At 27.8% G+C, this 27,053-nt stretch overlaps 3 protein-coding genes across 3 annotated transcripts; all 3 read left to right on the forward strand.

Annotated features, from left to right (window-relative positions):
* The first annotated feature begins 3,194 nt into the window (after positions 1–3,194).
* LOC111033494 (UPF0729 protein CG18508) lies at positions 3,195–6,905 on the forward strand. The gene is made up of 2 exons (XM_022314248.1): positions 3,195–3,438; positions 5,736–6,905. The coding sequence occupies exon 2, from the start codon at positions 5,767–5,769 to the stop codon at positions 6,037–6,039; it is 273 nt and encodes a 90-aa protein (XP_022169940.1). The 5' UTR covers positions 3,195–3,438; positions 5,736–5,766; the 3' UTR covers positions 6,040–6,905.
* A 2,153-nt stretch (positions 6,906–9,058) lies between these two features.
* On the forward strand, positions 9,059–14,660 carry LOC111033495 (high mobility group protein 20A-like). The gene is made up of 9 exons (XM_022314249.1): positions 9,059–9,560; positions 9,648–9,767; positions 9,847–9,971; positions 10,262–10,396; positions 10,782–10,832; positions 10,973–11,023; positions 11,690–11,786; positions 11,857–12,072; positions 14,390–14,660. Exons 1-9 carry the CDS (start codon positions 9,524–9,526, stop codon positions 14,533–14,535), a joined length of 978 nt encoding a protein of 325 aa, XP_022169941.1. The 5' UTR covers positions 9,059–9,523; the 3' UTR covers positions 14,536–14,660.
* Positions 14,661–21,072: 6,412 nt separating this feature from the next.
* Positions 21,073–21,912, forward strand: LOC111033491. Its single transcript, XM_022314244.1, has one exon. The coding sequence runs from the start codon at positions 21,073–21,075 to the stop codon at positions 21,910–21,912; it is 840 nt and encodes a 279-aa protein (XP_022169936.1).
* The last annotated feature ends 5,141 nt before the right edge of the window (positions 21,913–27,053 follow it).

The raw sequence follows: 27,053 nt of genomic DNA on the forward strand, positions 1-27,053 counted from the left end.
TAGGTAGGTGCGTAGTCATAAACATTAAACGCTAGGTACCGAAATACTAGTAGATATAGGTACCTAAATTAAGGTTATTATGCATGTGAAAACATTTCCAATGATGGGACACTCGATTTTAACAATAGTAAAAATTCCTCTATAAAATGTATGGGAATTTATGAAGCAATGTGATGTGTCTGGCTTTTAGGTATCTAGTATCTACTAATACAGCCACCATTACTACAAAATATGTATCTAATATTCAGAAATTTAAAATATTAATTGATAGTACTTCCATCATCCATGTACGTAACTCGGTAAGTATTAACAATTACTATATTGCTATAGTCTATAAGTAGGTACATAATATATAACTTATAACAAAGCACTGCGGAATTAATATGTTGGTATCTATACAATGTAGGTAGGTAGGAATAGGTACTAGAAAGCTTGATACAACCAGACTCATACAGGCATTTACATAAATAAAATAATCGACCTGATTCATTAAAACTGCTTAGAATAAATTATCAAATGAAGCAGCATAACTGACAGACACCAATGAAGACAAACTGTTACAAAAAGTTTAAAAGAAAACATTTTAAATTATAGGTACTAAAAATTGTTGTTCAATTGTGAACAAATATTTATATGTTTCTTTCCTCTCCTTTATTATTATAGTGGTGAAAGTATTTTGATTTGTGGGCATGTATTCTGCCAACTTTGCGGTATTGGGTCGGTCTGCTTTTGATTCTGCTGAATACCTTCTGACCATATACTATCCTGTATGTCCTCTAGAAATTTGAAATGGAGAAGGGAGCTACATTTTTTTCAGAAAGATAACAAATAAAATGTGATGACAATTTTAACAGTTATATTTATCTATATTTTAAATATATGAATTTAAGATGCACTATTTTAGGCACTCATTATATATAACTATAATTAATAATGTAGGTCCATAATACATCCAAAGTGGGGTAGGGGGGATATAGCCCTTAGCCATCTCCATCGCTATACACCTCCCCCCTGATATTGTCTACCTATAGACTTCATCACCAGCCATTATTTCCAAGTCAAAACTTACATTGAATATATAAATATTTAATTGAAATTATATAATCTAGGTATAAAGTTTTGTAGTTGTAGTTAGTTTTTTGTATTTTATATGACTCTATTGTAATTATTGTTTTAAATTTGTATATTATTTATTTTATATTTGTTCCTATTGTATGTGTTTATTATTAATTATTAATTATATATTTTAAAGTTCATTATGCCCTAAACAATTATTAAAATAGTTTTTTTTTTTGGACAATAATTATTACTTAACCCAGTGTAATAGTGTGTTAAATATTTTTAGTGTTACAAAAAACAAAAAAGTAGCAACAAAAGTGGCATGACCAATAGTTAGTCTCCTCATTTTCTTATTTATTCCTGAATCTATGTTAAACTGATATCCTTTCTATTTTAACTTTTCCTCTAGTGTTTAAGTGCCAGTTGTACCATTCATGGTTACATTTCGATTACGCTTAATCAGCTAACAGATTTTATAACCAAAGTCAGCCGATTAAACTTTGGTTAACTTTAATCGGAGATGGTACTGGCCCTAAGTCATAATGATCAGTTGCACTCTTTTATTAGGGAATAAGTTATAACACAGTATTAAACATTACAGGTTTAATGAAAAAATCAAAACCAAATTAGGTACACAAAATATATTTTTTTTAGTAAGAAACGAATAAAAATTGGCATTTTGAGAAAAAAATTTTGTTTTAGTTTCTACAAAACAATATAATATTATCGATGTTCAATGTATATTACATTTTATTATTTTAATGCATGTAGCCCTGGTTAATATTGATTAATTCAATGGCTAACATTATTTTATAAACACTTTTATAGCCTTCTCATTCTCTGATAAACTTGGTTGTCAAATACAACCCACTTGGTCAAGCTTCAATGATGCCTCACTATGATTCATCTACCTATACCATCAATATTTTTAAATTCTCTAGGAAAAAATTATCAGGTAATATAATTCCTGCACTGATTAATGTTATCTTGCTATGTTTTATTTATTATTTAAATTTTTTACAGGGAGGTGGCTGCCATTTTTCTAGGTTCTGTAAGTGTAAAGTTACCACGGATATATAAACATACATTTATATATCTATGAAAGTTACAGACATAAAAAAAGGTTGGATGATATGTATGCGAGATGGCTCACACATTACCATGAGGGACTTGAAGTCATTGATGGGATACAATATATTATGATATATCATTTATTGATCCATTACTTACCCTGGCATTTTTCAGATATACACCACAGTCAACAATCATTATTATGCTACACACAATTTTTTTGTATATTGTGCATATAGATTTTTTTATTTTATTTTTATCCAATTTAATAAACAATAATTATTCATTTAGCTAATAGGTAATTTTATAGTCAGGCATTTTTAAAATTTGTTATAAAATATAAATTATAATACACACCTCAAATTAATATATATTACAGTCAAATCTCGATAATTCATAACAAAAAGTTTTATTTACCCTCAAGTTTATTTTCATATTTTTTGAAATTTGAGTTATTGTGACTTGACTGAATCAATTTTGAAAATTATTCTATAATAAAATGTACAACAAAATAATTTAATATTATTGTGATTCAGTTTAAAATAAAAAAATATCTACTAAATGTCCTAATGACCTCCTTAAAATGTTTTTGTTTTTATTATATTATGTGTGAGTAAATAATATTATAACTTTTAATTTGATGTAAAGAATGTAAGACAAGCCAAAAACAGTCCAGCTGATGTCTAGCATTGTTATTGATTTGCCACATATATAAGTTTTTACTTTTTACTAATCGGATTAGTAGATACAAGATATACAATTTTGGTGGGATTCTCTTGGGCCTAGTTAAGAGTCATTTGAGTTATTTTATACACTATGGTTATGGTACAAGCAGTAACTAATAAGTAATAACTGAACTGTTTAATATTGCTGTTGTACACTGTTCTTGTCTATAGCAGCATAGAACAATAGGACATAGGTAGCAGTCTATGAAAATCCCGAGTCGCGAATTTAATTATTGTTGTTGTTATTATTGTTATCATCATTGTAATGACATACATCTGATATCAATTCGCTTATCGATCTGTTATCAGTGCGTTGGAAACGAGAAAATAATAATAAAGTGAGTAACACACAAATACACAATCGACATTTATTTTTCTTGGTTCTTATCGTGGTACAGCTTACAAATTAAAAAATACCAACTAAATATTGTTATTAGGATTTTTGTATTTCTTGCCGATCGAATAAAACAATCATTATTATAAGTCGTCTTAAAGTAACAAGTATCCCCCGCTGGTGTTTGGTGTCTTCTGTTGAGCATTTCATTGAACTACACAATCGACTGTGATTCTTTGTTTCCATTTCGTAAGTCATTCCTACCATTTGTATTCACCATATTGCAGTTTTGTTCCGTAAAAAAATCATAAAAGAATAATTATACACATATTCTTGTTACTTACAATATACTCTGTATTTTACAAAGCATACGAATCCAACAATATTCATATATTATGGTATTACAATACATGTAAGATGTCATTTATACAATGAATATTACTGTTCAATTTCATGTAAAAATTGTTGAAGAATTGTTAATTATACACTGATTCCGAGAAATATACACCAATATGAAAGTATTTCCATAATTAGAGTGGACATTATATGTTATCTATCTCCTTGAATTGATAGCATAAATAATTGGAAACTGGTAAATGAGGACCATTATATAAAATTTGCGTATGCATCTTCATAACTCCAGCATCAGATTTTATAAGGCATTTAGAATAGATATTTTCTTTTTAGAGAGAAATAAAATAAAAGTATTTGATTACCTATATTTTGTATAACTTATTTCAACTTCTAAGGAAAGTCTCATGTATATTCAAAGAATTTATTGCTGATACTGGCATACAACATATTGTTACAAAATCTTTCTATTTAATTGACAAATCAATATCTCACTGTCATCATTATGATATTAATTAATACATCCATTATCCCAATACCTACCTTGTAGTGTATATTGATAAGGATCAGATTATGAATCTCTTAAGATATAATTTATTATTGTTGAATCAAATTAAATTTAAATATGCTCTTTTTGACAAATATCTAATAAGTCACTGAACTAGGTGTTTGGAAGACTGATTAAGTGCTCTAGCTTTTAGTCGAGCTTTTAGTTGATGTTTCAGAAAAAATTAAATTTATGAATGTATGTAACTGATATGACGTATATCACATACTATTTTCTTTAGAAGGTTTTAGATTTTTCTTCTTTTTTTTTAAATAGTTAGGAAAACTATGTAATTAGATGTAAATGTTATATATTGAACAATTAATAATATAACTTATTATTTAATAAAATAATTATAAATACAATCATATTGGAAATATGCATGCACATAATAGGTATGCGCCTAAGATAACTGAAATGTGCAGCTAACAATTTTTTTTAAATAGCATTAAAAATCTTGATTTACTGAATTCAAGTTCTAACAATGTCTTTAAATTTATAATTTTATCGTCAATGTTGAATAACCAAATATCGCCTATTTTCAATTACCTTAATTTCACTAACTAAAAAACAAAATGCTATGACTTGTTCTATATGTACAATATATTGGTAGACATATAACAGCAAAAATAAAATAACATAAACTATCAAAATGTTTTTACTTAAAATAAAACAAGAACATTTTTATGCCAAGACAACAATTAAATTGCCAAAAATTGGCTAGGACGATATTTTTTTGGCTCTGGAAGTATAAATCTAAATGCCTAACCTTTTTTTTTGTAATAAAAAATATTCATTGGTACTTATGTAAAAATAATTATTTCATTGTATATTTATTAAATTCATTATAAATGAGGGTAACTAATACAGTACAAAGTAATAAGTCATAAATTAATTAAATTTAACTAATAATATCACAACTAAATACAAAATTGCATTGCATAACATGTAACAAATTAATTGGGTAAAATTATCATTCAAAGAATTTTATTTTATAATATCTGACATTCATTATCTAAGTTCTCAATTTACTTTTCAATTGTTTCATAACTTCACACGAAACTATACTGTTGGATAGGTATTTGTTTATTAGAACCAGTAGACATTATTAAGTTTCATTCTACAAATTTTGCATTCAAGTATTTATAATTTTTATAATTGAAAATAGGTGTAAAATAGGTGTTCACAAGCCATCCATCAAGTTTTAAAATAAATATTTAAAATTTAATTATAATATTTAGTATTTTAAGTGCAATAAAAAAAAACTCATTCAAGGTGGCAACTAAGATATAAAATATAATTTTCAAACTTAATGGAATTTCAGAACATTTAAAAAACCAGCACTGGGTATATTAATAACAGCTACTAATATTATATGAACTATGAAATAATATTTTAATTATTATTATATAATATGAAGAATTTATTTTAACAAAATTTAGTTTAACTATCCGTATAATAAATAAAAAAATTTTTTTTACCAGTATAAAATATATAACGTAAACTGGCTCTGTTAGTATGCTTTTATCGTAGCCAATGATTTATCATCAGTTCAAATTTAACAGATCTATTTCAGATACTTACTATATAGTTGAGTGGGTTTTTCATTGGTTTTTTTTGTATTAAAAATTTAATTTTTATGTTTCAGTCGATTTTGCCAGATATCAACATTTTTCATAATGGTTTGTGTTCCATGTGTGCTTGTACCGTTGTTGCTCTTCTTATGGGGTATTATCAAGCCTATGTTAAACTGGTTCAGGACACCAGTAGAAAATTCTGAAGACCAAAATAACACTGGCGATGATCAAGTTTGTTCATTGCTGTCATCTTGCCCGTGCATCAATAAAAACATAAAATCATCCACGGATCAAGCAGAAAACAAGATGAACAAGAGTGGAACATTACTTAAAGAACCACTCGAAACATCTGATACCAACAAAAAAGACCTTTAAATGCGCTATTACTTTAATTATAAGAACATAAAATGATTTTTATTATAGCTGTGGTTGATTGTTGATGGTTCTATTAGTTTATACAATCATTTTTATTTAATACAATGTTATAATCTATATTTTAATGTCTTCTGCTTATTCAATCATAGACGCAATAAACTGTTTTAAGTTAGAATCAACAAATTTCACTAAAAATGGTATTTTAGATTAGTCAGAAGTTTAAATATAATTTGTTATTGAATCTATCAGTTTATTTTTACAGAAGACTATTTTACCTGAATTTTATTTACCCTTTGTCATGATATGTTACTTGTAATCATTGTATTTATTATCATTCCATGATCATTGTAATTACATTCAAGATCTTTTCATTTTTTTAAAAAACCAACTTTTAATTACAATTCAAATTTAAAACGAATGTAAAAGAAAGAGTTTTACCTCTTTATGTTTATGTTTTTAGTTGTGTATACATGATGGGAAATATATTAATAATTGAATTAATATTTCTCCGCTCATATTTAACATATCTTAAGCATTTTTATTGTTGAATAGAAATGTAATTTGAATAATAATTGTTTAATTTTACCATGAGCCATTGACTTTCTTAATGAAGTTATTTTGATGACACCTTACATTTTATTTTAATTTATTATACAATAAATTCATTATTATGGTATTAACTGTTTATTAGGTACTTAAAATTTTTTAATTTTTAATAGTTTTTTATAATTTTAACAGTCAATACATTTGAATCAATTATACACTAGTGTAATCAGTAAGAGTAATAATTCACTATGTAATTTATCACATATTGTTTTTAATTTATGTTTAAAAAGTGTATTATTAATAAAATTATTAAAAATGTACTTTTTTAATATTTTTTATTATCAAATTATTCTGTTATATAGGTATACAATTAATTTATGTTATTATAACCTGAGTTTGGGACTTGTTGCATTTGAAAATTCTTTATTTATGGCTGTAGAGTATTTATAGTATGATTTACCTACATTTTTTTTAAACATAACAAACCTAAATACATACATTGAAATTGCATAATTTGCTAATTTTTAGACTTCATACATATTTGACAATTTTTGGCAATTTAATTGTTGTCTTGGCATAAAAATGTTCTTGTTTTATTTTAAGTAAAAACATTTTGATAGTTTATGTTATTTTATTTTTGCTGTTATATGTCTACCAATATATTGTACATATAGAACAAGTCATAGCATTTTGTTTTTTAGTTAGTGAAATTAAGGTAATTGAAAATAGGCGATATTTGGTTATTCAACATTGACGATAAAATTATAAATTTAAAGACATTGTTAGAACTTGAATTCAGTAAATCAAGATTTTTAATGCTATTTAAAAAAAATTGTTAGCTGCACATTTCAGTTATCTTAGGCGCATACCTATTATGTGCATGCATATTTCCAACAATTCAAATGCAATGAGTTCCAATCCCTAATCTCAACGATGAACTATAAACAGGATGGACCACTTGACAGGTGATGCCAATATGATTTTGTCATTAATCTAAATTTATTTACCCTTTTAAAATATATATTGTAAAATACTGTTTATTTTAGTTTGTGTTGGATACTTGATAGTGAATATTGCACTTATGATCGAAATGCTTAAGGTCCACATGTTATAGATGTTAGAAAGACCCATGTTACTTAACTAAATAGCAATGAAATTAATTTTTTACCCTGATTGATATTGTCCGTGACAAATAAAGTGTCCGTGGAAGGGAATACCTTCTAATACAATAATAATGAACAAACTGCAGTTTGAAACAAAACTCGACTAATATTTAATTATTGCTGTTTTCTAATATGTTAACTAAGTTATGAATTATAGCTTATTGATACATTGGAGATTATTTTAAATATTTTATTGGATATTTTTATGGTGTATTTGTATTTGTAGTTATTTCAAAATTAATATTCAAGGGTTTGATTGACCCCTTTGTGATCAGGGACTTATTGGGTCATCGAAAAAACAACAAATTAGGGAGCAGTAGGCCAATAGCGAATATGAATAATACATATAACTATACAGTCTACAACAGTATAACAGAAACTGAATAATAAGTAATAACAATAACTCTAATCAAAAGACCAATCTCGCTAGTCAGTAAAATATAGTAAATCCATAATACATTTTATTTTTAAAGCCGTTTTAAAGGTTTATTTTATGATTAAGGTTTTAATCAGTTTCTTTTGTACTAATATATATTGTTGTACTATTATTAAATATTATCTATTGCTACTGGTAAGGTATGTGTCTTAGTACATAAGTAAATAGTAATTTGAAGTATTTTTCAAACAGTACATATATAATATATATATATATTTAAAGTAGGCAAAGTGGTCTATTTTTTTAACTAAAAATTACATTAATTAACAATTAGGTATCTTATACCTATCTGTTTATGCAAAACCTCACTTGCATATAATCATTTTTATAGGAACAATGGATACACTATAAAACGTCATTAAATATTCACCAGACTGGCTCGAATTCCAATCCGTCCCTACGAATGATGACCATCACAAGGGAATCTATGAATATTAATTTTTGGATTCCAACTTCAAAAGTTTCCATTTTTTTGCAGCCATGCACTACAGCAACCAACAAAAGTACAAACTGACATAATGAACATTTAAGAACCCAAAGAAAATCCAAAGCGGAATGAAAAATGTAAATGTACCAAGTACAGTAAAGTATAAAGTAAGTAGATCTGTATTCAGTACAGAATCTCAGAACATGATGATAATATTAAAATATTATTTTGTCGAGCGAAAACAAAAAAGGCGCCAAACAAAAGACCTCGGAAGATTCGGGCAAACTGAACGAAATCAGTTTGTTTTGATGGCGATCTTTAATAACAAGAACATGGTTGTGATCGGTACTTACTTCACGATTGTTATGATTGATATTAGAACGTTTGATAAAAACTCGACAACAAATCGATATCATGAACGATGATACCATTGTTAACATCTTTTTTCTCTCTTGTTTAAATGTGGCCGGGTAAGTTTCCTTGTCGCTCTGAACCTTCTGTGCGAGTAAGAACCATCGTTTCTCACTCCTTTACGTTGGCCCAAAAGCGTGTTTACTGTTTGGTGAAGATAGGAATTTCATTACGAAATACGAATGCCTTGTCGGCGTTTCCATATTATGTAATATGTTATAATATTATGTTTGATATGAATGGAATATAAGAATAATATTGTGTTTGAGTAGTGTATTCAGTGTCCACAAGACCGACCACATTTCTAGTATTTTCAATATTCCACCGTTTTGTGAGTGCGTTTCTTATCTATATTGATATTTTTGAATTTTCACGATTATCATTATTTACTATTCTCCGTTGTTTTGAATTTTGTCCCAACAAGTAATGTTTAAAGTCGTCGGCTTTGCGAATGTTTGTACGCTTATAAGAAACAGAGTCAGTTAAATTAATATTAGAACGATGGAATCTAATAACCCAGAGTCTATGGATGTATCAGGTACTCATGTTTATAGTTTTGTATTTTATTTACAGACACCGTGTCATTTCTTACGTATTGCTTATTTTTAATTTTTAAATACCGTAGATCAAGAGGATATATTCATTGAAAATGGCATCTCTAAAAAAGTTGATAAAAATAATGTAAAACGTAAAAAACGTAGAAAGTGTTTACGTGACAAAACAGCTCCAAGACCTCCACATTCTGGTAATTAAATACCTATCAATTAATACAATTGTTTTAGTTAGTTACATAAGCTAGATTAATTATTTGTCTACATTTACAGGATATATACGATTTTTAAATGATAGGCGTGAACAATTTCGTTCTGAAAATCCCAATTTACCATTTGCAGAAATAACCAAGGTATTGGCTGCTGAATGGAACCAGTTGACAGCAGATAAAAAACAAGTAATTGCTTTGTAATATAACTATTATAAATTATTGTTATGTTGATTATCAGTAAAAACAAATATTTAGAAAACTATCCACCAATCATCATCAGACTGCTGTCTCAAAGTAGAATACACCTGGTCTTTGCACTTTTTCCCCCTTACTACCTAGTACCTATGCCATTATGTGGAAGAAGCGTACGGCCGGACGGATATGTGCCGTCACTCGGTGTATTTTACTTTAAAACAGAGTATAGAAAGAATTAAAATTATTATTTTAATGAAATATTGTATTTAAAATTTGTTTAGCATTATCTCTTGGCCGCTGAACAAGAACGAGTAAAATATGTTGAAGAATTGGCAGCTTATAAAAAGACTGATGCATACAAAAATTTTATTCAACGCAAATTGAAAAAAAAAAAAGTTAATACCCATATTGAAGAAGTTAGTTAAACTAATAAATTAAATTATTTTTACAAAACGTTTATGTGTTAAAAATGTAAAATTAATATAATATTTGTGATACTCAGTCCACAAAAAAATGTTTGTTTTAGTTGAATATTTTTTAAAATTCAGGATAATTCTTTGAGTAGCTCTTTATTCATTAATTTATTAATTTATTGAATTATTTTTTAATAACAAATAGTAATTCAACTATTCCCTAATAATTTTATAGTTACAAGTAAAAAAGTTTTATTTTATTTTAAATTGGAATTTTGAATAAAGATAATTGCATGAAAAATATTTTTTACAATTTAAGATTTTATAAAATTATACTAATTCATTGTTAATAATTGTTGACTAACTATGTATATTTTATTTTGTTTAGGATCAAGAATTAAAAAAGGAAAAACCATCAAGTGATATCAAATTAAAAAAGGTTACTTTTGATATTTTTTGATACTGTAGATTTGAATAAAGAAATTGCTTGAAAAATAATATTTCATACCGATTAAGATTTTTTAAACTACATATTTAATGTTAAAAATTATAATATTTTTATCTATTTATTCTATTTAGGATCAAGAAATAAAAAAAGAAAAACCATCTATTGATATCAAGTTAAAAAAGGTAATAATGTAAATATTTTTTTTTATATTGGAGATTAGAATAAAGATGGTTATATGCAAAATATAATTTACATAACTGATTAAGATTTTACAAAATTGCAAATTCATTGTTAATAATAATTATATTAACAGTAAAAGTATGGATTTCGAAGGCATTAGATTTTTTTTCTATTCCTCTAAAACGAAGCTATGTCAACTAAGTTTGATTTATAATACTTCGAAGCAAAGTCATAAAATTGTATTTTGCTTTTTTGGGTTTTTAGGTACTTTGTTTGCTTCTAAGTAACATTTTGTCAAAATGGGTTCTTAATAAAAGTATTTGAAAGGTTAATATTTATTTATATATTATATAATGTGTTTCAAGGACATGGCTTCATCAATTTTATCTCCATATTTTTGATTTAATTTATCTATAAAAATAAATACTCGTTCAGTCTATCCTTGACACCTTATGTCGCGAGTCATTTTTTTGTATTTGTAGAGTTTTATTGCTTTATTTTGAATTCTTTTCTTTATTTGTTTGTTGTGAATAGAAATAGTGTTATTAAAATAATGTAATGGTTTAAATTGAATGCTTTTTTGGTAGATTTGTGAAGTTTTATTGTTTAACTTTTTTTCTTCTTCAAAATGTGTACTCTATTAAGAACTATGTATTTATTGTGTTTAGGATCATGAATTACAAAAAGTTAAACCAACCAGTGATAATATTAATGCAGTATATGACATACCTATATATTCTGATGATTTTTTAAACTTCAATAAAGGTCTGTATTTGTTTTATGGTACTTATTTTACTTATGTATTATTATTTATTTACTGTTATTTTTTTTATAGGGAGAGATAGTGATCTTAGATACATCCGCAAAAAGGTAACAGATCAAGCACAAGAAGTTTCTGTTTTAGATAAACATATTGAAAATATGCAAAATGGTATAACCAATTTAATGGCTAATTCTGAAAAACTCAAAGCCGGATCCTCAAAGTATGAACAGTATTTAATTAAATTACGATCTCAATTTCTAGATGCTTTTGCTAACATTGCATTCCCAGGTAAATATTTCAAATAAATAAAATAATTGTTTTTTTTTTACTACTATTTTAATAATTAATAGTTATCTAATAAAAATGATTAAATTTAATATGCACACTATTTAGATCATCGAAGAGTGACAAATTTCATCTAAATTATTTTAGTTTATTACTTGTGCAAAATTAACAATGAATGGGAGATGTCAAAGGATCGACTGTCTAAAATTCTAACTGTCCGTAGTGGCTTAGTATAACACTTCCACAATTTTGTATTTTAAACCATGGTCTTAACCTTATCTAATATTTAGTTATGTGACTGTCAAAATGAATAACAATTGTAGATCAAATGCACTTTACTGGGTTGGATACCAAGACATCCTTTATTTTGCAATTTTTTTTTTTTAACTTGCGACTAGTCAAAATGTTAAACCACTATTTTAACAAATATCTATTACAGTAGAACCTCAATTGTCCAGCGCAATGGTTTAGAGGGGTTAAACAAGACTTTTTATTTAACAATTATAATAATGTACCATGGTTATGTCTTATATGTAGATATCAATATCATATTCACACTAAGTGTATTCAATCCTATAAGGGTTTTAACTTCAAAACGTGGGCATTTCAAATGAAGCTGATTTCATATGTAACATTTCATTTTGAGTATTGATGCATATTTAGGGGGTTAATGCATATTTAGGGGTTTAATGCATATTTTGTTATTAAAATAACTTTTTAAAGTAAAAATTAGGATTAGTTTGTTGATCAACAATTGATTTTAAATAATCACAGAAATCTTTCTAAAAATCAAAATTTTTATTTTTTTTTGTTTTACATAATTTTGGTTTGAACACTATATTTATTTACAACTATGCTACTCTAAGAAAATAAATAATTACATGGTTACTACCCCAGTTTATGATGGATCTTTCATTGAACCTATTGAATTAAAACTTATACATAATATATAATTTTTTAGTCAAAACTTGACCTTTTTTTAATGAATATAATTGTGATTAACTGAACTTTTTATTTATTTTACTTCAAAGATAATTTGACGATACAGCCTACTTAAGATATTCTTTGTTAATAATGACAATCTTAGATAAAAAAATTTTGACTATTTGTTTTTGTCCAAAGTTTTAATGCATATAATGCATATAATGCATAATTTATGTTTTTTATGTTCACATTAGAGCTTATTTTTCCATTTTGATCATGCCTATTAAGTATTTTTTTAGTGCATTTATTTTCCAAAAGGTTATTAATGTTTGTCTATTTACTTATATGTAATAAAAAGTGTTAGACCCTAATAATACTATTTGTTATATAGTTCATACATTATTTATTTATTTAATTATTATTATTTATCAACTGTAAATTAATACTGATACAGTTTAATATGCACAATTATTAGTTTATTGAAGAATGAGAAATTGCATCCAAATTCTTTTATTCATCTAAACTCTTATTACTTGTGCAAAATTAATAATGCACGGGAGTTATCAAAGCATAGGCTGTCTTTCTATTCCTTATTCACAGTCTTAAAAGTATACAGGACGTAACTGAAAAGCTTAACAAACAAAAAATGAAAAATTGACAGTAGTTAACAAACTTATGAAAATTGTGTGAATAATAAATAATTTAAAATACATTTATGTTTGAAAATTCTATAAAAGAATATTTAAAAAAAAGTTTTTTATATTGATTTATTCCAAAAACATATTGATATTTTAATTAACTGCAAAAAATACACTACTTGACTTATATAAACATTTTTACCGTCAAAAAATCAATTAACAAAATCGCTATTTTGAATTTTTAAGAAAAAAACTTAAATGAAATCTTCAGTATTAAAAATAAAAATATGATTTTTATACAGTAGTTGTAATTTGTAACTCTGGCGTCTATAAATTATACATAAACTTTTTTTTTATATATTGATCAGAACAATTAACTTTTTCCATTTTCAGGTTTTTCTTTTACACCTTATTTATATATCTATTTGATCATCCCCGCGATTTATAACAGTTGTTGAAACAAATGCACATTACCGGAAGCTCTTTTTTTAGCCCTGGAAAATACAATTTTAAAAATGGTGATGCAAATGCAATTTGATTATTAATAAATGATTATTTATATATTATGTAACTTAACACATTAGGAATAAATAAAATATAAATCTTAGTGATAGAACTTTTGTACATTTTATGTTGAGGTATTTGTACATTCAAAATAATTTAAAATAACCAAATAATATATTATTCTATCTATAATCTTGTTTGTTATTTAATAAGCTTATAATTATTATAATTAAACTTTATATTTCTTTCTGTAGATGACATTGAGCCACCTACCGAAGAAACTATTGACACATTTATAGTTAATTTAGTTCCACTTCTATCAACTGATAATGCTACAGAGCCTTCCTGGATTGCAAATGTAAAACAGGTTATTTCTAATCTGGATTTTTCACAATGTTAAAAGAAATTATATTTTAATTTAAAAGTCATAAATTATCCAATTATGTTTCAAATAGTCAACATTTTGTAACTGGTATCTTTCTTATTTAGAAATCTGAAATAATAAAGAATTTTTTTACTATTATACTTTTTACTATGCAAGTTTATGATCATGATTTATAACTTATACTTTTTTTTATAGCAATCATAAATTTAATTTCAAGTTTAATCTTGTTTGATAGTTATTACCAGTCTAGTTTTTATGAATATAAATGTATCTTTATAAAGGTTTCTTAGCCTCTTCTTGAACATGAATCCCTTTAAGATATAATGTATTATTAGTTTATGCTAAGGCTCAAGAACCTTCCCCAATTTTTTTTTATTATTATTTAATATTTCAATGTGATTTAGCTTTTATTTCAAATAATATAGGAAATCCAGACATATTATTTCTATTAAATTTTAATAAAATTAATAAAATTTTTTTATTTTTGCATATTTTATTCAAAATGCATATAAATGTATATTTAGAATTCAAGAATATTTATTTTTAAAAACAAATGTAAAATTGTATTTTTGTAATGAAGATCAGTAACATTATAGTTTGATTTGTTGTAAATATACTATATATACTATACATAAACTGATTTGGTGAATTATATGAAGTAAAAGAGATTATATCTTAATTGACTCGTGCGCTATGAACTATGGTTCAATGGTTAATTTAATAATCGTTTGTAGGGGGTGTATGGAGTGTGTTTGCGGTGTAGATAAAGTATTTTATATTATTTTTACATTTAATATACCTAACGTATCGTAATTTTATTGCAGGTGTTGAGGTGGTTCAGAGATAATCCACCTCTCAGTGTCTTTTTTTAAATACCTGTAATTTAATTGTGAATATTTGCTTTTAAAATATTTTAAGATTTCAAAATATAAATGAATGGACAATGGGTTAACTATTATCACGTTTAAAAGATAAAGCTGATAGAAACTTAACTTAAAACCTCTAATATAATTTTTACCTAAAACTTAAATCTTCGTGGTATGAATACAGAATAAATAAAAACTGTTAATAATTATTATTTTTGTAAATAACATAATAATAAGGCTAGGATTTTAATGCCCTAAAAAGACCTAAAAAAATATACTGAAAAATGCAAAAAATGCTTTTATGCCTTAAACATTTAGAATAATGCTCTAAAAAAATTTTTTTCCATAGGTTCATCATAAATTCTAATATAAATTAGTTATACCTAAATTATGATACACAATTTAATTTATTGTTAATAAGTTAAACAGAAAGAACTGATTGCTTTAGACTTCTTTTTTCTAGAAAATCAATTATTTCTATTTTTTTGTAGATAGGTTTAGATCATATATTTATTTGCCTGTTCATAGTTTGTTAATTTTATAAAATATAATACAATTTAAAATTCGAATTTGTGTAAAATACAAAAATGTATGAGGAATCTTTATTTAAGTTTTTAAATCTTAGCTACCTATGCAAAAAAAAATATTTTTTTGAATTTATATCTGAAAAATAATTTTCAATTTTTAGGATTTTGAGAACTTTCATCAAAATCGTAACATTGGTAATAGCATAACATTAAAATTTAGAGTATCTATGATTATTAGTTTTTGAGTTGAATCAAAAAATTCAATTCAATTTTGTTAACGATTGGTCATTTTGTTTGGAGCCGAATTTCACATTTCTCCATTATTTTTTATTCATTTTCAACGTGATTTTGAATATTATTGTGCATTTTAGATTTCGGCTTTTCCTATGTACCAACTAGATTCACTTTCCTACCAGACAAAATGCAGAAGTAAAAAAATTACAGCATTTGTACTACCCCAAAAGTTGATGATAGACTTAATGCTCTGTGAACTCTTGCTACTCTTAGAATCTAAATTATATTGAATTAATTAATACAAATTGAAACTATATTAAATTGCCAGTTTAAAATTCAAATATTATAAATTATAGATTACTGGGTCCTTAAAATTAATGGTAGGTGCATGCTGTACTATATGATTTGAGCCTGTAGTAGAGTTAACGATTGCAGGTCAAATAATTTTGTCATTGGGCTCCTAATTATATAAGTCTGCTCAAAACAGTTTTTCAGGATATTTGAAAAAAAATGTTTTTCATTCATATATATTTAAATATCAATAAAATTTATAAAAAATCAAATCAATTTTATACAGAGTTATTAAAAATAATTTACCTTTTAAAATTGGTAATATTCTACCTTAATATTTTTGAATAAAATATATTTTAACTTATACCTACTAAAAATATTAAATTATACTAGTTAACAATTTTAGTACAAATTGCCAAGTTAGGTAATTATGTAAAGATGAATTAAATCAATTATTTTAGTAGGTAGGTATAAGTGCCTAACTACCAATTAATATAGGCGTTGAAGAAACAACCACCTTTTGATTTTATTAATAAATCTATTAGAGCAGATTATTTAGGAAATCCATTGCAATTATTTTTAGTGACAACAGGAGCAGGAGTTTTCTACGATTCAATTAGCACATTGCTTGGCTTACCCGAAACATAGTTTATATTAAGTACTGCCTTATTGCTTTGACGACCAAATTCAGTATTTTTATTATAATACGAGTAATTCAATAATAGTATAAATAATCGTCGCCCACCACTGATCGACGTTAATATCGTTCACCAAAGGGTTTTACTTAATTTTAAATTTGTTATTTTAACACTGGTTATAAACTAATTACTTAGGTACCTAGGTTGGCAGGTATATCGTATTTAGGTACCTACATATCTAATCTTAAACCGCATTGCTATTCTATATCTTATTTATTTCTCATGTTTTTTCAAAATTCAAACTACACTGTATGCCTATATATATTATATTTATATGTGTAGGTATTAGTAGTTATACAGGTACACGGGTGGCCAAACCGCGGTTCGCGTCTTAACATAATTTTCTACTAATATAATGGTTAACAGGTATTCTTCCTTTTCCTGCTCTTTCATATTGTTTTTCATTACATTGTGCGGCTTGCGATTCTGTTATTTCTGGCCAGTCCTGTTATATTATTTCACTCAATACTATAAGTTACTTAGGTAAATATATTTTATAAGTTAATAACAGTACTTCTGACATATCAAAATTAACTATTTTTTTTCAATGTAAATAATAATTGTCCTCAAACTTGCATTAAATTGGATGATGTATTCTCAAGATAGGGAGTGGGGGGGGGGGGGTTTTATTTCTATCAGAGCCCAAATGCACCTTATTCGCCCGTTGCGCCTATAGGTACTTAAATATGGCATCTGTACAACGAAATTCACAATCGACGCTCAAACATCTACTTATGAATAGAATAAATTAAATATCAGTTAATATTACGATTTAAAATTAAAATATACAATAGCGGTATTTAATAATTAATTGAAGTTTAAAACAATAAAACGTTCATAAAAAAATTTCTAATAGGCATAGTTACAAATAGCTTAATGTCCAAACGTATACAACATGGAAAGTGTCTGTCTTGAAACTTTAAACAAACATAATTTTGTCAAATGGTTTAATTTAAAAACAAAACTAGGAAGGTACTATTAATACAATCAAATATTACCTATGGTACCTATATAGACCTAGTATTGACGTAGGCAATGTGGATTGAACACCTTGGACATAGGTATTTATTAAGTATAAAAAAGCGTAGCTAATAAGGTCCTGCAATGAAATTATGTGATATGAAAGTCAACCTAAATAATGTATTTAATCTTGTAACTTTTATGAGTTTCTGAACGTCCAGGGTCGCAATGTTTTGAAAATTGTATAATAGCATACCTCTATAATTACAGTATTACTTATTTAGTTGGTAATGTGTACTTAATCAAATAATATTGGTGAACATTTCAAACCTATGTGTAGCAAGTGCAGTAACTAGCTGTAAAGTGAATACTTACATTTAGCCATTTAGGTATATATATGTTGACATGTTGTTACTCCTACCTATATACCACACACGCGTGACACGCGAATGACGAATGGTTACCCCAAACTACTCCATAATAAATCATAATAAATTTCACTCGACTACTGGCTACTGCAACTGTCAATAAATTATAAACCTATATGTTATGATACAGTCGAATAGTATAGACTATAGATACTTGTGCACTGTATACCCAATAATAATATATATATTTCAATATTATAATAATTATTATAGAGCATATATTTTAAAATATTGTAACGAAGTTACATCGTTAGAACCGTCTCAATCAGATGATCACGACAGAGACTTGTTTACACAATGCGTGTAGGTACATTGGACATAGGACAGGTAAGTACATAATACATATTATATATATCTACATAACATAGGTACCTATATAGACCATTATATGCATATGCCATGGTACATATAATATTATTATATTTATTATAGATAGGTACTCGGGACAATTAGGCGATGTGTATAGTAGTAATTTTAAAGCAACACACACACGCACACACATATACACACACATAAGCATATATATATATATATTATATTATATATGTATAGTACCTAGGTATATATAACGAACGTAGATAATCTATCGTAACGACCGCGGACCGTAAAGGTGTTGTTCGCCTCCCACGTCGTATACATGCGTACCCATATAATATAGGCTATACGTATAGGTTTATGGGAATCTCTCTCTAAACATACTTATATATATATATATGTACATACCGTACATTTAACCACAGGACCGTGATTTGCAACTTTTATCCATTCACAGGGACAAGAGCTTGATTAATTTCCAATTGTTAAAACAGCGGGTACGGTCTTTTGTTTGATTAATTGTTTCCTATACCTATACATACCTACCTACATCGACCGAACGTTTTTTGATTTTTTTTTTCTTCTTAGGGCTGCGCCCAATCCGATGTATATATATATATGATATAATATAGTCAAGTCGGCGAGTATGGCGTTGTTATACGTCATGATATAGTGCACAACATTACATTGTCCGAGTCGTCTTATATAATTTTAAAATAATGGTAAAAATACGAAACGACAATGCTATTATATGCATAGGTTATTGCCGGTAATACTGTAATAGGCATATTTATATTCATTTCTATGGTATTTTTATGATAATAATTGAAAAAAATGATTATGACACATACCTACCTGAGTATACTATGTAATATACTAATATAATGTACCTATCTATATAATAATATTATACTATCCTGGCGGCTGGCACAATATTAATGAACACGCGATTCTCGAGGTCCACGAGTGACGATTGATTTTTTAACGTGTACCTATTATAGGTATGGAATAGTATGATGTAGGTAGTATGTTATTGTAGCAGTTGTAGGTACCCCGTATACCCACCTACGTATAATATACCTAATTAGAAGTTCTTATTTATTGCGAACGGAAATCTCACTGTCCTCTAAAATATAAGTTAGGTTAATGTATTATCATACATAACGTGCCTACCTAGTGCATTTTCTGGTGCTGTAAATGTTGAAATTCATTTTAAAAGTCAACGAAAAATATGTCAAATAAGTACCAAAAAAGTGATGACAAATATTGACCATTGGGTACTATTATATACAATATATTCATAATATTATACCTGGGTATACTGTTGTAGACCTATCTTTCGAAAGGTACCAAAAAATGTAATAATCCACAACTATTCGAATTACCTTTTATTATTAAAAACAAAAACAAAAATATGAGACACAATCAAACACACGGGCCTCGCTGGAGGACCCGCACTGCCTCCATATCTTAGTGCTTACGTCCTTAAATATAATTTACAAAGTGCTGCCTCAGCTCATTTGCTTCATTGGCCTATTATTAAGAATACTATACTTTTTAAATTGTTTTGTTTTATTTAACTTAGTATGTGTGCCCTAAACTGGTTAGCACATACAACGATATTAAGAACCTATTTACCGTTTTCACGCATCCAAAATGCGCAATACTCTCGACACTTATTTTTTTCAGATAAATGAAATCCACATACTCAGAAGAGAAATAAATCTATACTACTAATTACTATATATATATATATTAATATATTTATACTACTATATAAAATGAAGTCGCTTTTTTTTGTTCGGGATAAACTCCGAAACTACTTATTCAATCGTCGTGCAATTTTTTTAAAATTAAAGAGGACATCACAGAGAAGGTTTAAGGTGAAAATGTAGTCCGATAAAGTTAATAAATTATTAGTTATTATTAATTAAAATAAATTTGTAAATTGTATACCTATACCTTTTTTAGTCGCTGGCTGAAAATAAATAACAATCAAACTCGGCAACCACAGATATAGAGGTATAGATTTTCGTATTGATTTTAATATCGCCGTACGCTAATATTATTTTCGTTGTATGGACTGTGTAATACTTTTCTATCGTTTTCGGTAGAACACGTCTTTTTTCCATTTTGATTGTTATTTTATTAACTAGCTGATGAAGTCAACGCGTCTTTAAAAAGATCCTATACTTATGGCCCTTATATAAAAATATTAGAACTTAAAACTAATATGAGAGTGCTATGTACAGATCAAGATAATAAAAATGTTGTCAAAGATTTACTTTTAATAGGCAAAGGCGAATTCCAAGCAACGAATGATAAAATAAATATTAAAAGTTTTTTTAATTCAGTACCCACTATAACAAAATTGATTCAAAATGTGTACCCGAACATTCAAAATAAATCATTGAAATGGTTTCAAGAAAGGGCTATTTTGTCACCAACAAATGAGCAAGTCGGCAAATTAAAAGATTTGATTCTATCTAGGTTTGACGCTCAACCACAAATGTACTATTTAGTTGATACGTTTTTAGAAAAAGAGGATGCAGTCCATTTCCCAATTGAATTTCTTAACTCTTTAACGCCTTCTGGAGTCCCACCACATACACTGATTTTAAAAATAGGGGCACCTATTATTTTAATGAGAAATTTGAGCCCACCCACACTTTGCAACGGTACAAAATTACAAATCAAAAAATTTAGAAGTTTATTACTTGAGTGCATAATATTAACAGGCTGTGGTAATGGAAAAATTGTTTTAATACCAAGAATACCAATTATACCCTCAGATTTACCTTTTAAGTTTAAACGTATTCAATTTCCCGTTAAATTAGCATTTGCAATGACTATAAATAAAGCACAGGGACAAACACTTAACGTTGCTGGAATTGACCTAAGCGTTCAATGTTTTTCTCACGATCAACTATACGCCACCCTGTCACGTGTGACATCCAAATTTAATTTGTATATTTTTGCCCCCGATCCAGAAAAAGTTTATAACGTTGTTTACAAAGAAATCTTTGAATTATCAAAATACTGCCATAATTCATATCTTTGGTTCCATCCATAGTTATACCTACAAAATGTACATACACAATTTACATACAATATGCATATACATTTACCACTACATACTAAATAATTTTTTTTAAACATTATGAAGAATTCGCGGTGGAGACACTAAATTTATATGGCTACATTACCACAAAGACGTGACTAAAAGTGGCCTAAAATAAAAATAATTATTTAACATCCAGAAAATAAATAGCAAATTAATATCTGAGAAATCTTGCAATAGCGAAGCATTGCTGGGTCAGCTAGTAACTTTAGAAAAGAAACCAGTTTGTTTTTAATTCGTGGTAATTTTAAAAACAATTTCATGATGTTAGGGTAATTATATAGTATAATAATGTGATTTACGAATCTATAAACGCGATGCGTGCCTGATGATAATCAGTGCAGGCGTATACAAGGGGGTCAGGAGGCCCCAACACTCCCCCGTTGGCTCTGTTTTGGTATAAAGCTTAAATGATAGAAGGCAAATCATTATATTTCGCTTCCCCCCTCCCTTGAAAAATTCTGGGTACATAAATCATGTGACGAGCCCTAACTTATTGGTTTACTTTACTATGTACTCAAAAGCTTTAATCAATAAATCAACTGCAACAGAGAAATTAAATTAAATTACAAAGCCTTATGGATTATTTACTAGTTTTCATAAACATTCAGGTTTCTTAAATATTAATTACTAATTAGCATTAGCATTTAGCATAATAAATTGTGCAATAGCGAAGCAACTGATCGCAACTCGAAAGCGTTTTAAGAACAATTTTATTAAAATGTATAAATAAAAAAGGCTAACATATTTTTTTCCAATGTAGGTATAGGTAAAATAAACGTTTTAAAATGCAATGGGAAAATGTCAATTATCCGAAAATATTAATTACAAAATCTATTAAGACCATATTATGCAAAAAATCGAAGTATAAAATAGGTATTTATTTTGTTAAAAACTGTCAACGGGTTCATCATAAATACCGAATTATTTTTCATAGTTTTTTTCCCCAAACTATAGGTACCCATATTCTAAATATTAGCTTTTAAAAGCGCAATCTGTGCTGGAGATCCAATATTCCAACATATTGATGATCCTTGGTACTTGTAAGTTTTAAAGCACTCTGTCAACCCTACTAACAAGCATAAAAGATAAAGATTACGAAAAAAATTAAAAATATCTATTATATATATATATTTTTTTTTATGAGCTTTCAGTAAAAACTATTATAGCTTGACAGTTATATAAGTACATGATATAGATACAATACCAGTGTGGTGTTACAATAGTATACATTTATGATGGCATAGATAAGAAAAAAAAAATATATAATTATACATTGAGAAGAGTCTTGGTAATTTATATAAAATTAATTAATGATATAGAGCAGCCATACTCAACTTTTTTTTTTATTTGAGCCACATAAAATATTTAAAAATATTACGCGGGCCGCAAGTTGAAATTAATGGAACGGAAATTAAAAAAAAAAACTAAAAATAAATTTATATATTGTGTGTATTGTATAACATTTGAAAATGTAATATAAAAGAAATTAAATTAAATATTTATTCTTAATAAACTTAATAAAATTTACACTTATTAAATATTTATATTTAATTAGTGTGAATTTTGAAATTGAGATAGTTTTTTTTCACTATTTTGGATATATCTGGTTTGTAGTTGCTGCATGCTACTCTTAACAAGTCGTCAAGATGTGAATCAGTAAGCCGATTTCTGTACACATTCTTTGCATATTTCATTTTTGAAAAAATTGTGCCAAGGATTTTCTATAAGTAAAAAGCAATTCTGTACAGCTCTTAAATCCTGAAATCTTCTTTTAAATTCATTCGATAAGGCAGCTAAATGATTTAAAATTATCATATTATTTGTTTCAGAAATGAGATTAGATTTATAATAATATTAGTTTTGAAACTTATATTTTTTTATCAATTCAATGAGTTCTGTTCGGGCCACATATAAATCGTTGGAGGGCCGCAGGTTGAGTATCGCTGATATAGAGTAATGAAATAGAATCTTAAATTATAATGATAATATATAACGAGCTGATTGGGGGAGATGGAATTTGGATTATGGTGTAAATTGTTTTTGTAGAATAGTGGTGAGGAGGGAAATAAGTGGATTTATAAGAGCGGAGAGTTCTGTGATAAACTTAGTTAACAAATTATCATTTGGGAAATTATTATGTGACAATCAGATATATATTCCATGCTCCGTTCGGAACCCGGAAAACATATGTAGGTATACATGGCCAGACTGGGCAGGTGAAATACTGGGAGTTTCCCGGTGGGCCACTTGTACTCGTAGGGACGTTTTCTTTTTAGGTTTATCGGTCAAGGGCTAAGGCTCATCCTGTCGACAGACGTAGACGCATTTTCTAATGCGATTGTATTAGAAAACTGTACAGTGGCGAGTGGCGGCTTATGACTGTCGGACATGGGTGCGCGACAAAATATTTAGGAAGTTTCTTAAAATAGATATGAAAAAATGTATCAACTGTCAAAAATAGATGCTTGTGTCATATTATTATCTTCGTTAATCTGTAATCCCTACCGTATCTGCACCGCCTATAAAATGTGCGACAATATTTCTTACCATCACACGAACTTTTCCACTTATTCCGGTGCCGCCGAAATCATAATCGACACAATTTCCCAAAAGAGTTCAAACTTTAACAAATTGCTTGATGTGTATTCTGGAGTATAAACATATGCATTTTACATTTTTAAATAAAAATGATAACATTTCTTTGTACTAGCCAATTTTTAATTTTTAGTAATAATAATTTTAAAATTATTAAGCGCGTTCAAATTATCAAAATAATATAGAATCATTTTATATGAAAATATTTGTTTTTTTAGGGTTGTTTTTATGGGAGTACCTGAGTGGGCTGATTTTTTTTTATTTCCCAGTAGAAATTTTTGACCCAGTCCGGCCCTGTAAGTATATCCTATATACTATTAAAATACAATAAATTCTATGTAAAATCTCGATTTTTAAAAATATTGTGTTCAAAACAAATTTAACAATAATAAGTCATTACACATTAATAAATTATTATTATATTATAGGATAAAATATCATTGTATCGAATACTCTTTTTCATCGTTCTTATGCAGCCTCGCTGCAGGTTTTGTATTCGCCTATATTGCCCATTCATTAGGTATATCATTGATAGTCGGCCACTCCAACTGCATCCTAGTCTACATACATATCATTATAAAACTCGTCGCATTTATATTCTGAACCGTCCGGTCCGCTGACGTGTCGTATAATATTATAGTATGTCGAGTATATGCGCTCGACAGTCGCCCTGTATACATCGGGCTGCCTGTGGATCACACGACGGCCACACGAGTAATAATTATAATTTAAACTGGCGACGTACACGCACGACGAGACAATAATAATATAATAATAATAATAATAATATGTGCTAAAGGTAATACTACGCTTTACATATATTATTATAGTGTGCCTACACTAGATGTGTGTGTGTGTGTGTGTGTGTGTGTGTGTGTAATATATGTCGCTATATACACTGCGCCTAATATTATAATATTATACGCGTACCTATATACGTATATATCTGTTACATATATATATATATAAAGCTCCCATAGTCATACAGATACCTTATATATATATATATGTGTAAGAGGACGGGGCTCGTCCGTGGCCGTCGTCGAAGGCTTGTTAGCGCGTTATACGCATTGTGCCGGTGTAATCGGTTATAGGCGGAGTGACTTGTAGTTTTTTCGGTGCGTTTAAAAATTATTAATCAACAGTTATCGATTGTCTGCCGCAGTGTGTGGAGCCCCCACGCAACGTTGATTTTGTCGAAAACCGATCATCGATGGCTGCAGATATATATATATATATATATATGTGATATTATTACCTATATACACCCAATACATAATATAATATAATATTATACATTATTATCCACCGTCGTCGTCTGCTCCTCGGCGCACCACAGCCGACCTGCGACGACATAGGCACCCGTCACTTTATATANGACCTGCGACGACATAGGCACCCGTCACTTTATATACATATATATATATATATATACACACACGTGTGTGTGTGTGTGTGTGTATGTGTGTGTGTGTGTCCACCTATAGCTACACACTACCTATTCGTTAACTCGACTCTCACACACACACACACACACACTTCATTGTTAATATTTTAAACATTACGACTTGTACACATACATAGGTATAGGCACCTACATGCGAAGCGCGCGCGTGTATATAGGAGGAGTTGACTGTTTATTGTTGTGGGTAAAACAAATTTTACGCATCACACACCAAACACCTTTTAACGCGCGTTATACAGCAATAATAATAATAATAATATACCGTCCGCGATGTAATATTATACAAACACCGAAACACGTATACAAGGCGCTTTATTGTTTTGTTCGAGTGTTTTATTTTCGAAATGCACTCGTCTATGTAGGAAAAACGATAATGCATGTGCCTATACATCACCTATATATACCTGCCTATACCGCGATGGGTGTGCATGGTAATAATATTGTATTGCGGTATAGGTACGGTGGTTAAATAATACTATGGTATATTATATGGGTGTACGCGAGGTATTCCCGACGGCGGAGGCGTGAGATGCAAAATAATAACCGATTATTACTAGGTATACATGATGTTTACACCTATATTGATTGGTAAATAGTCGACACAAAAACCGGCCGTTACGCACTCTAATGTTTCGTGTACCTCTATTGTATGGGCGTCGAAAATTGTATGATAAGATGCACGATATTGCACCCGGCTGCAGTTGCGCCCCCGCACAACCGCTGCAGAGGACCCGACCGGACTATAAGGTCGAGAAAAATCGATGAAATAATATTATTACATGCAGTGTATAAAATACATGATATATATTTTTAATATCAATGTAGGCACATTTGATATTTTTATGCTTTATTTTTTTTAAATTTATGTATAATATAATATACTCATCACTTGAATGCAGATAATATTAATTATTATACATCCGTGTGTGCGTATAGTGATTTATTATTACATTATATTTTTGTATATCATTAAAATTATTATCATAGGTACTAGGTATTTATTTATATTAATAAAATTGTTCAAATATGG

This window comes from Myzus persicae, unplaced genomic scaffold, assembly GCF_001856785.1.
Source record: "Myzus persicae strain clone G006 unplaced genomic scaffold, MPER_G0061.0, whole genome shotgun sequence".
Lineage (NCBI taxonomy): Eukaryota > Metazoa > Arthropoda > Insecta > Hemiptera > Aphididae > Myzus > Myzus persicae.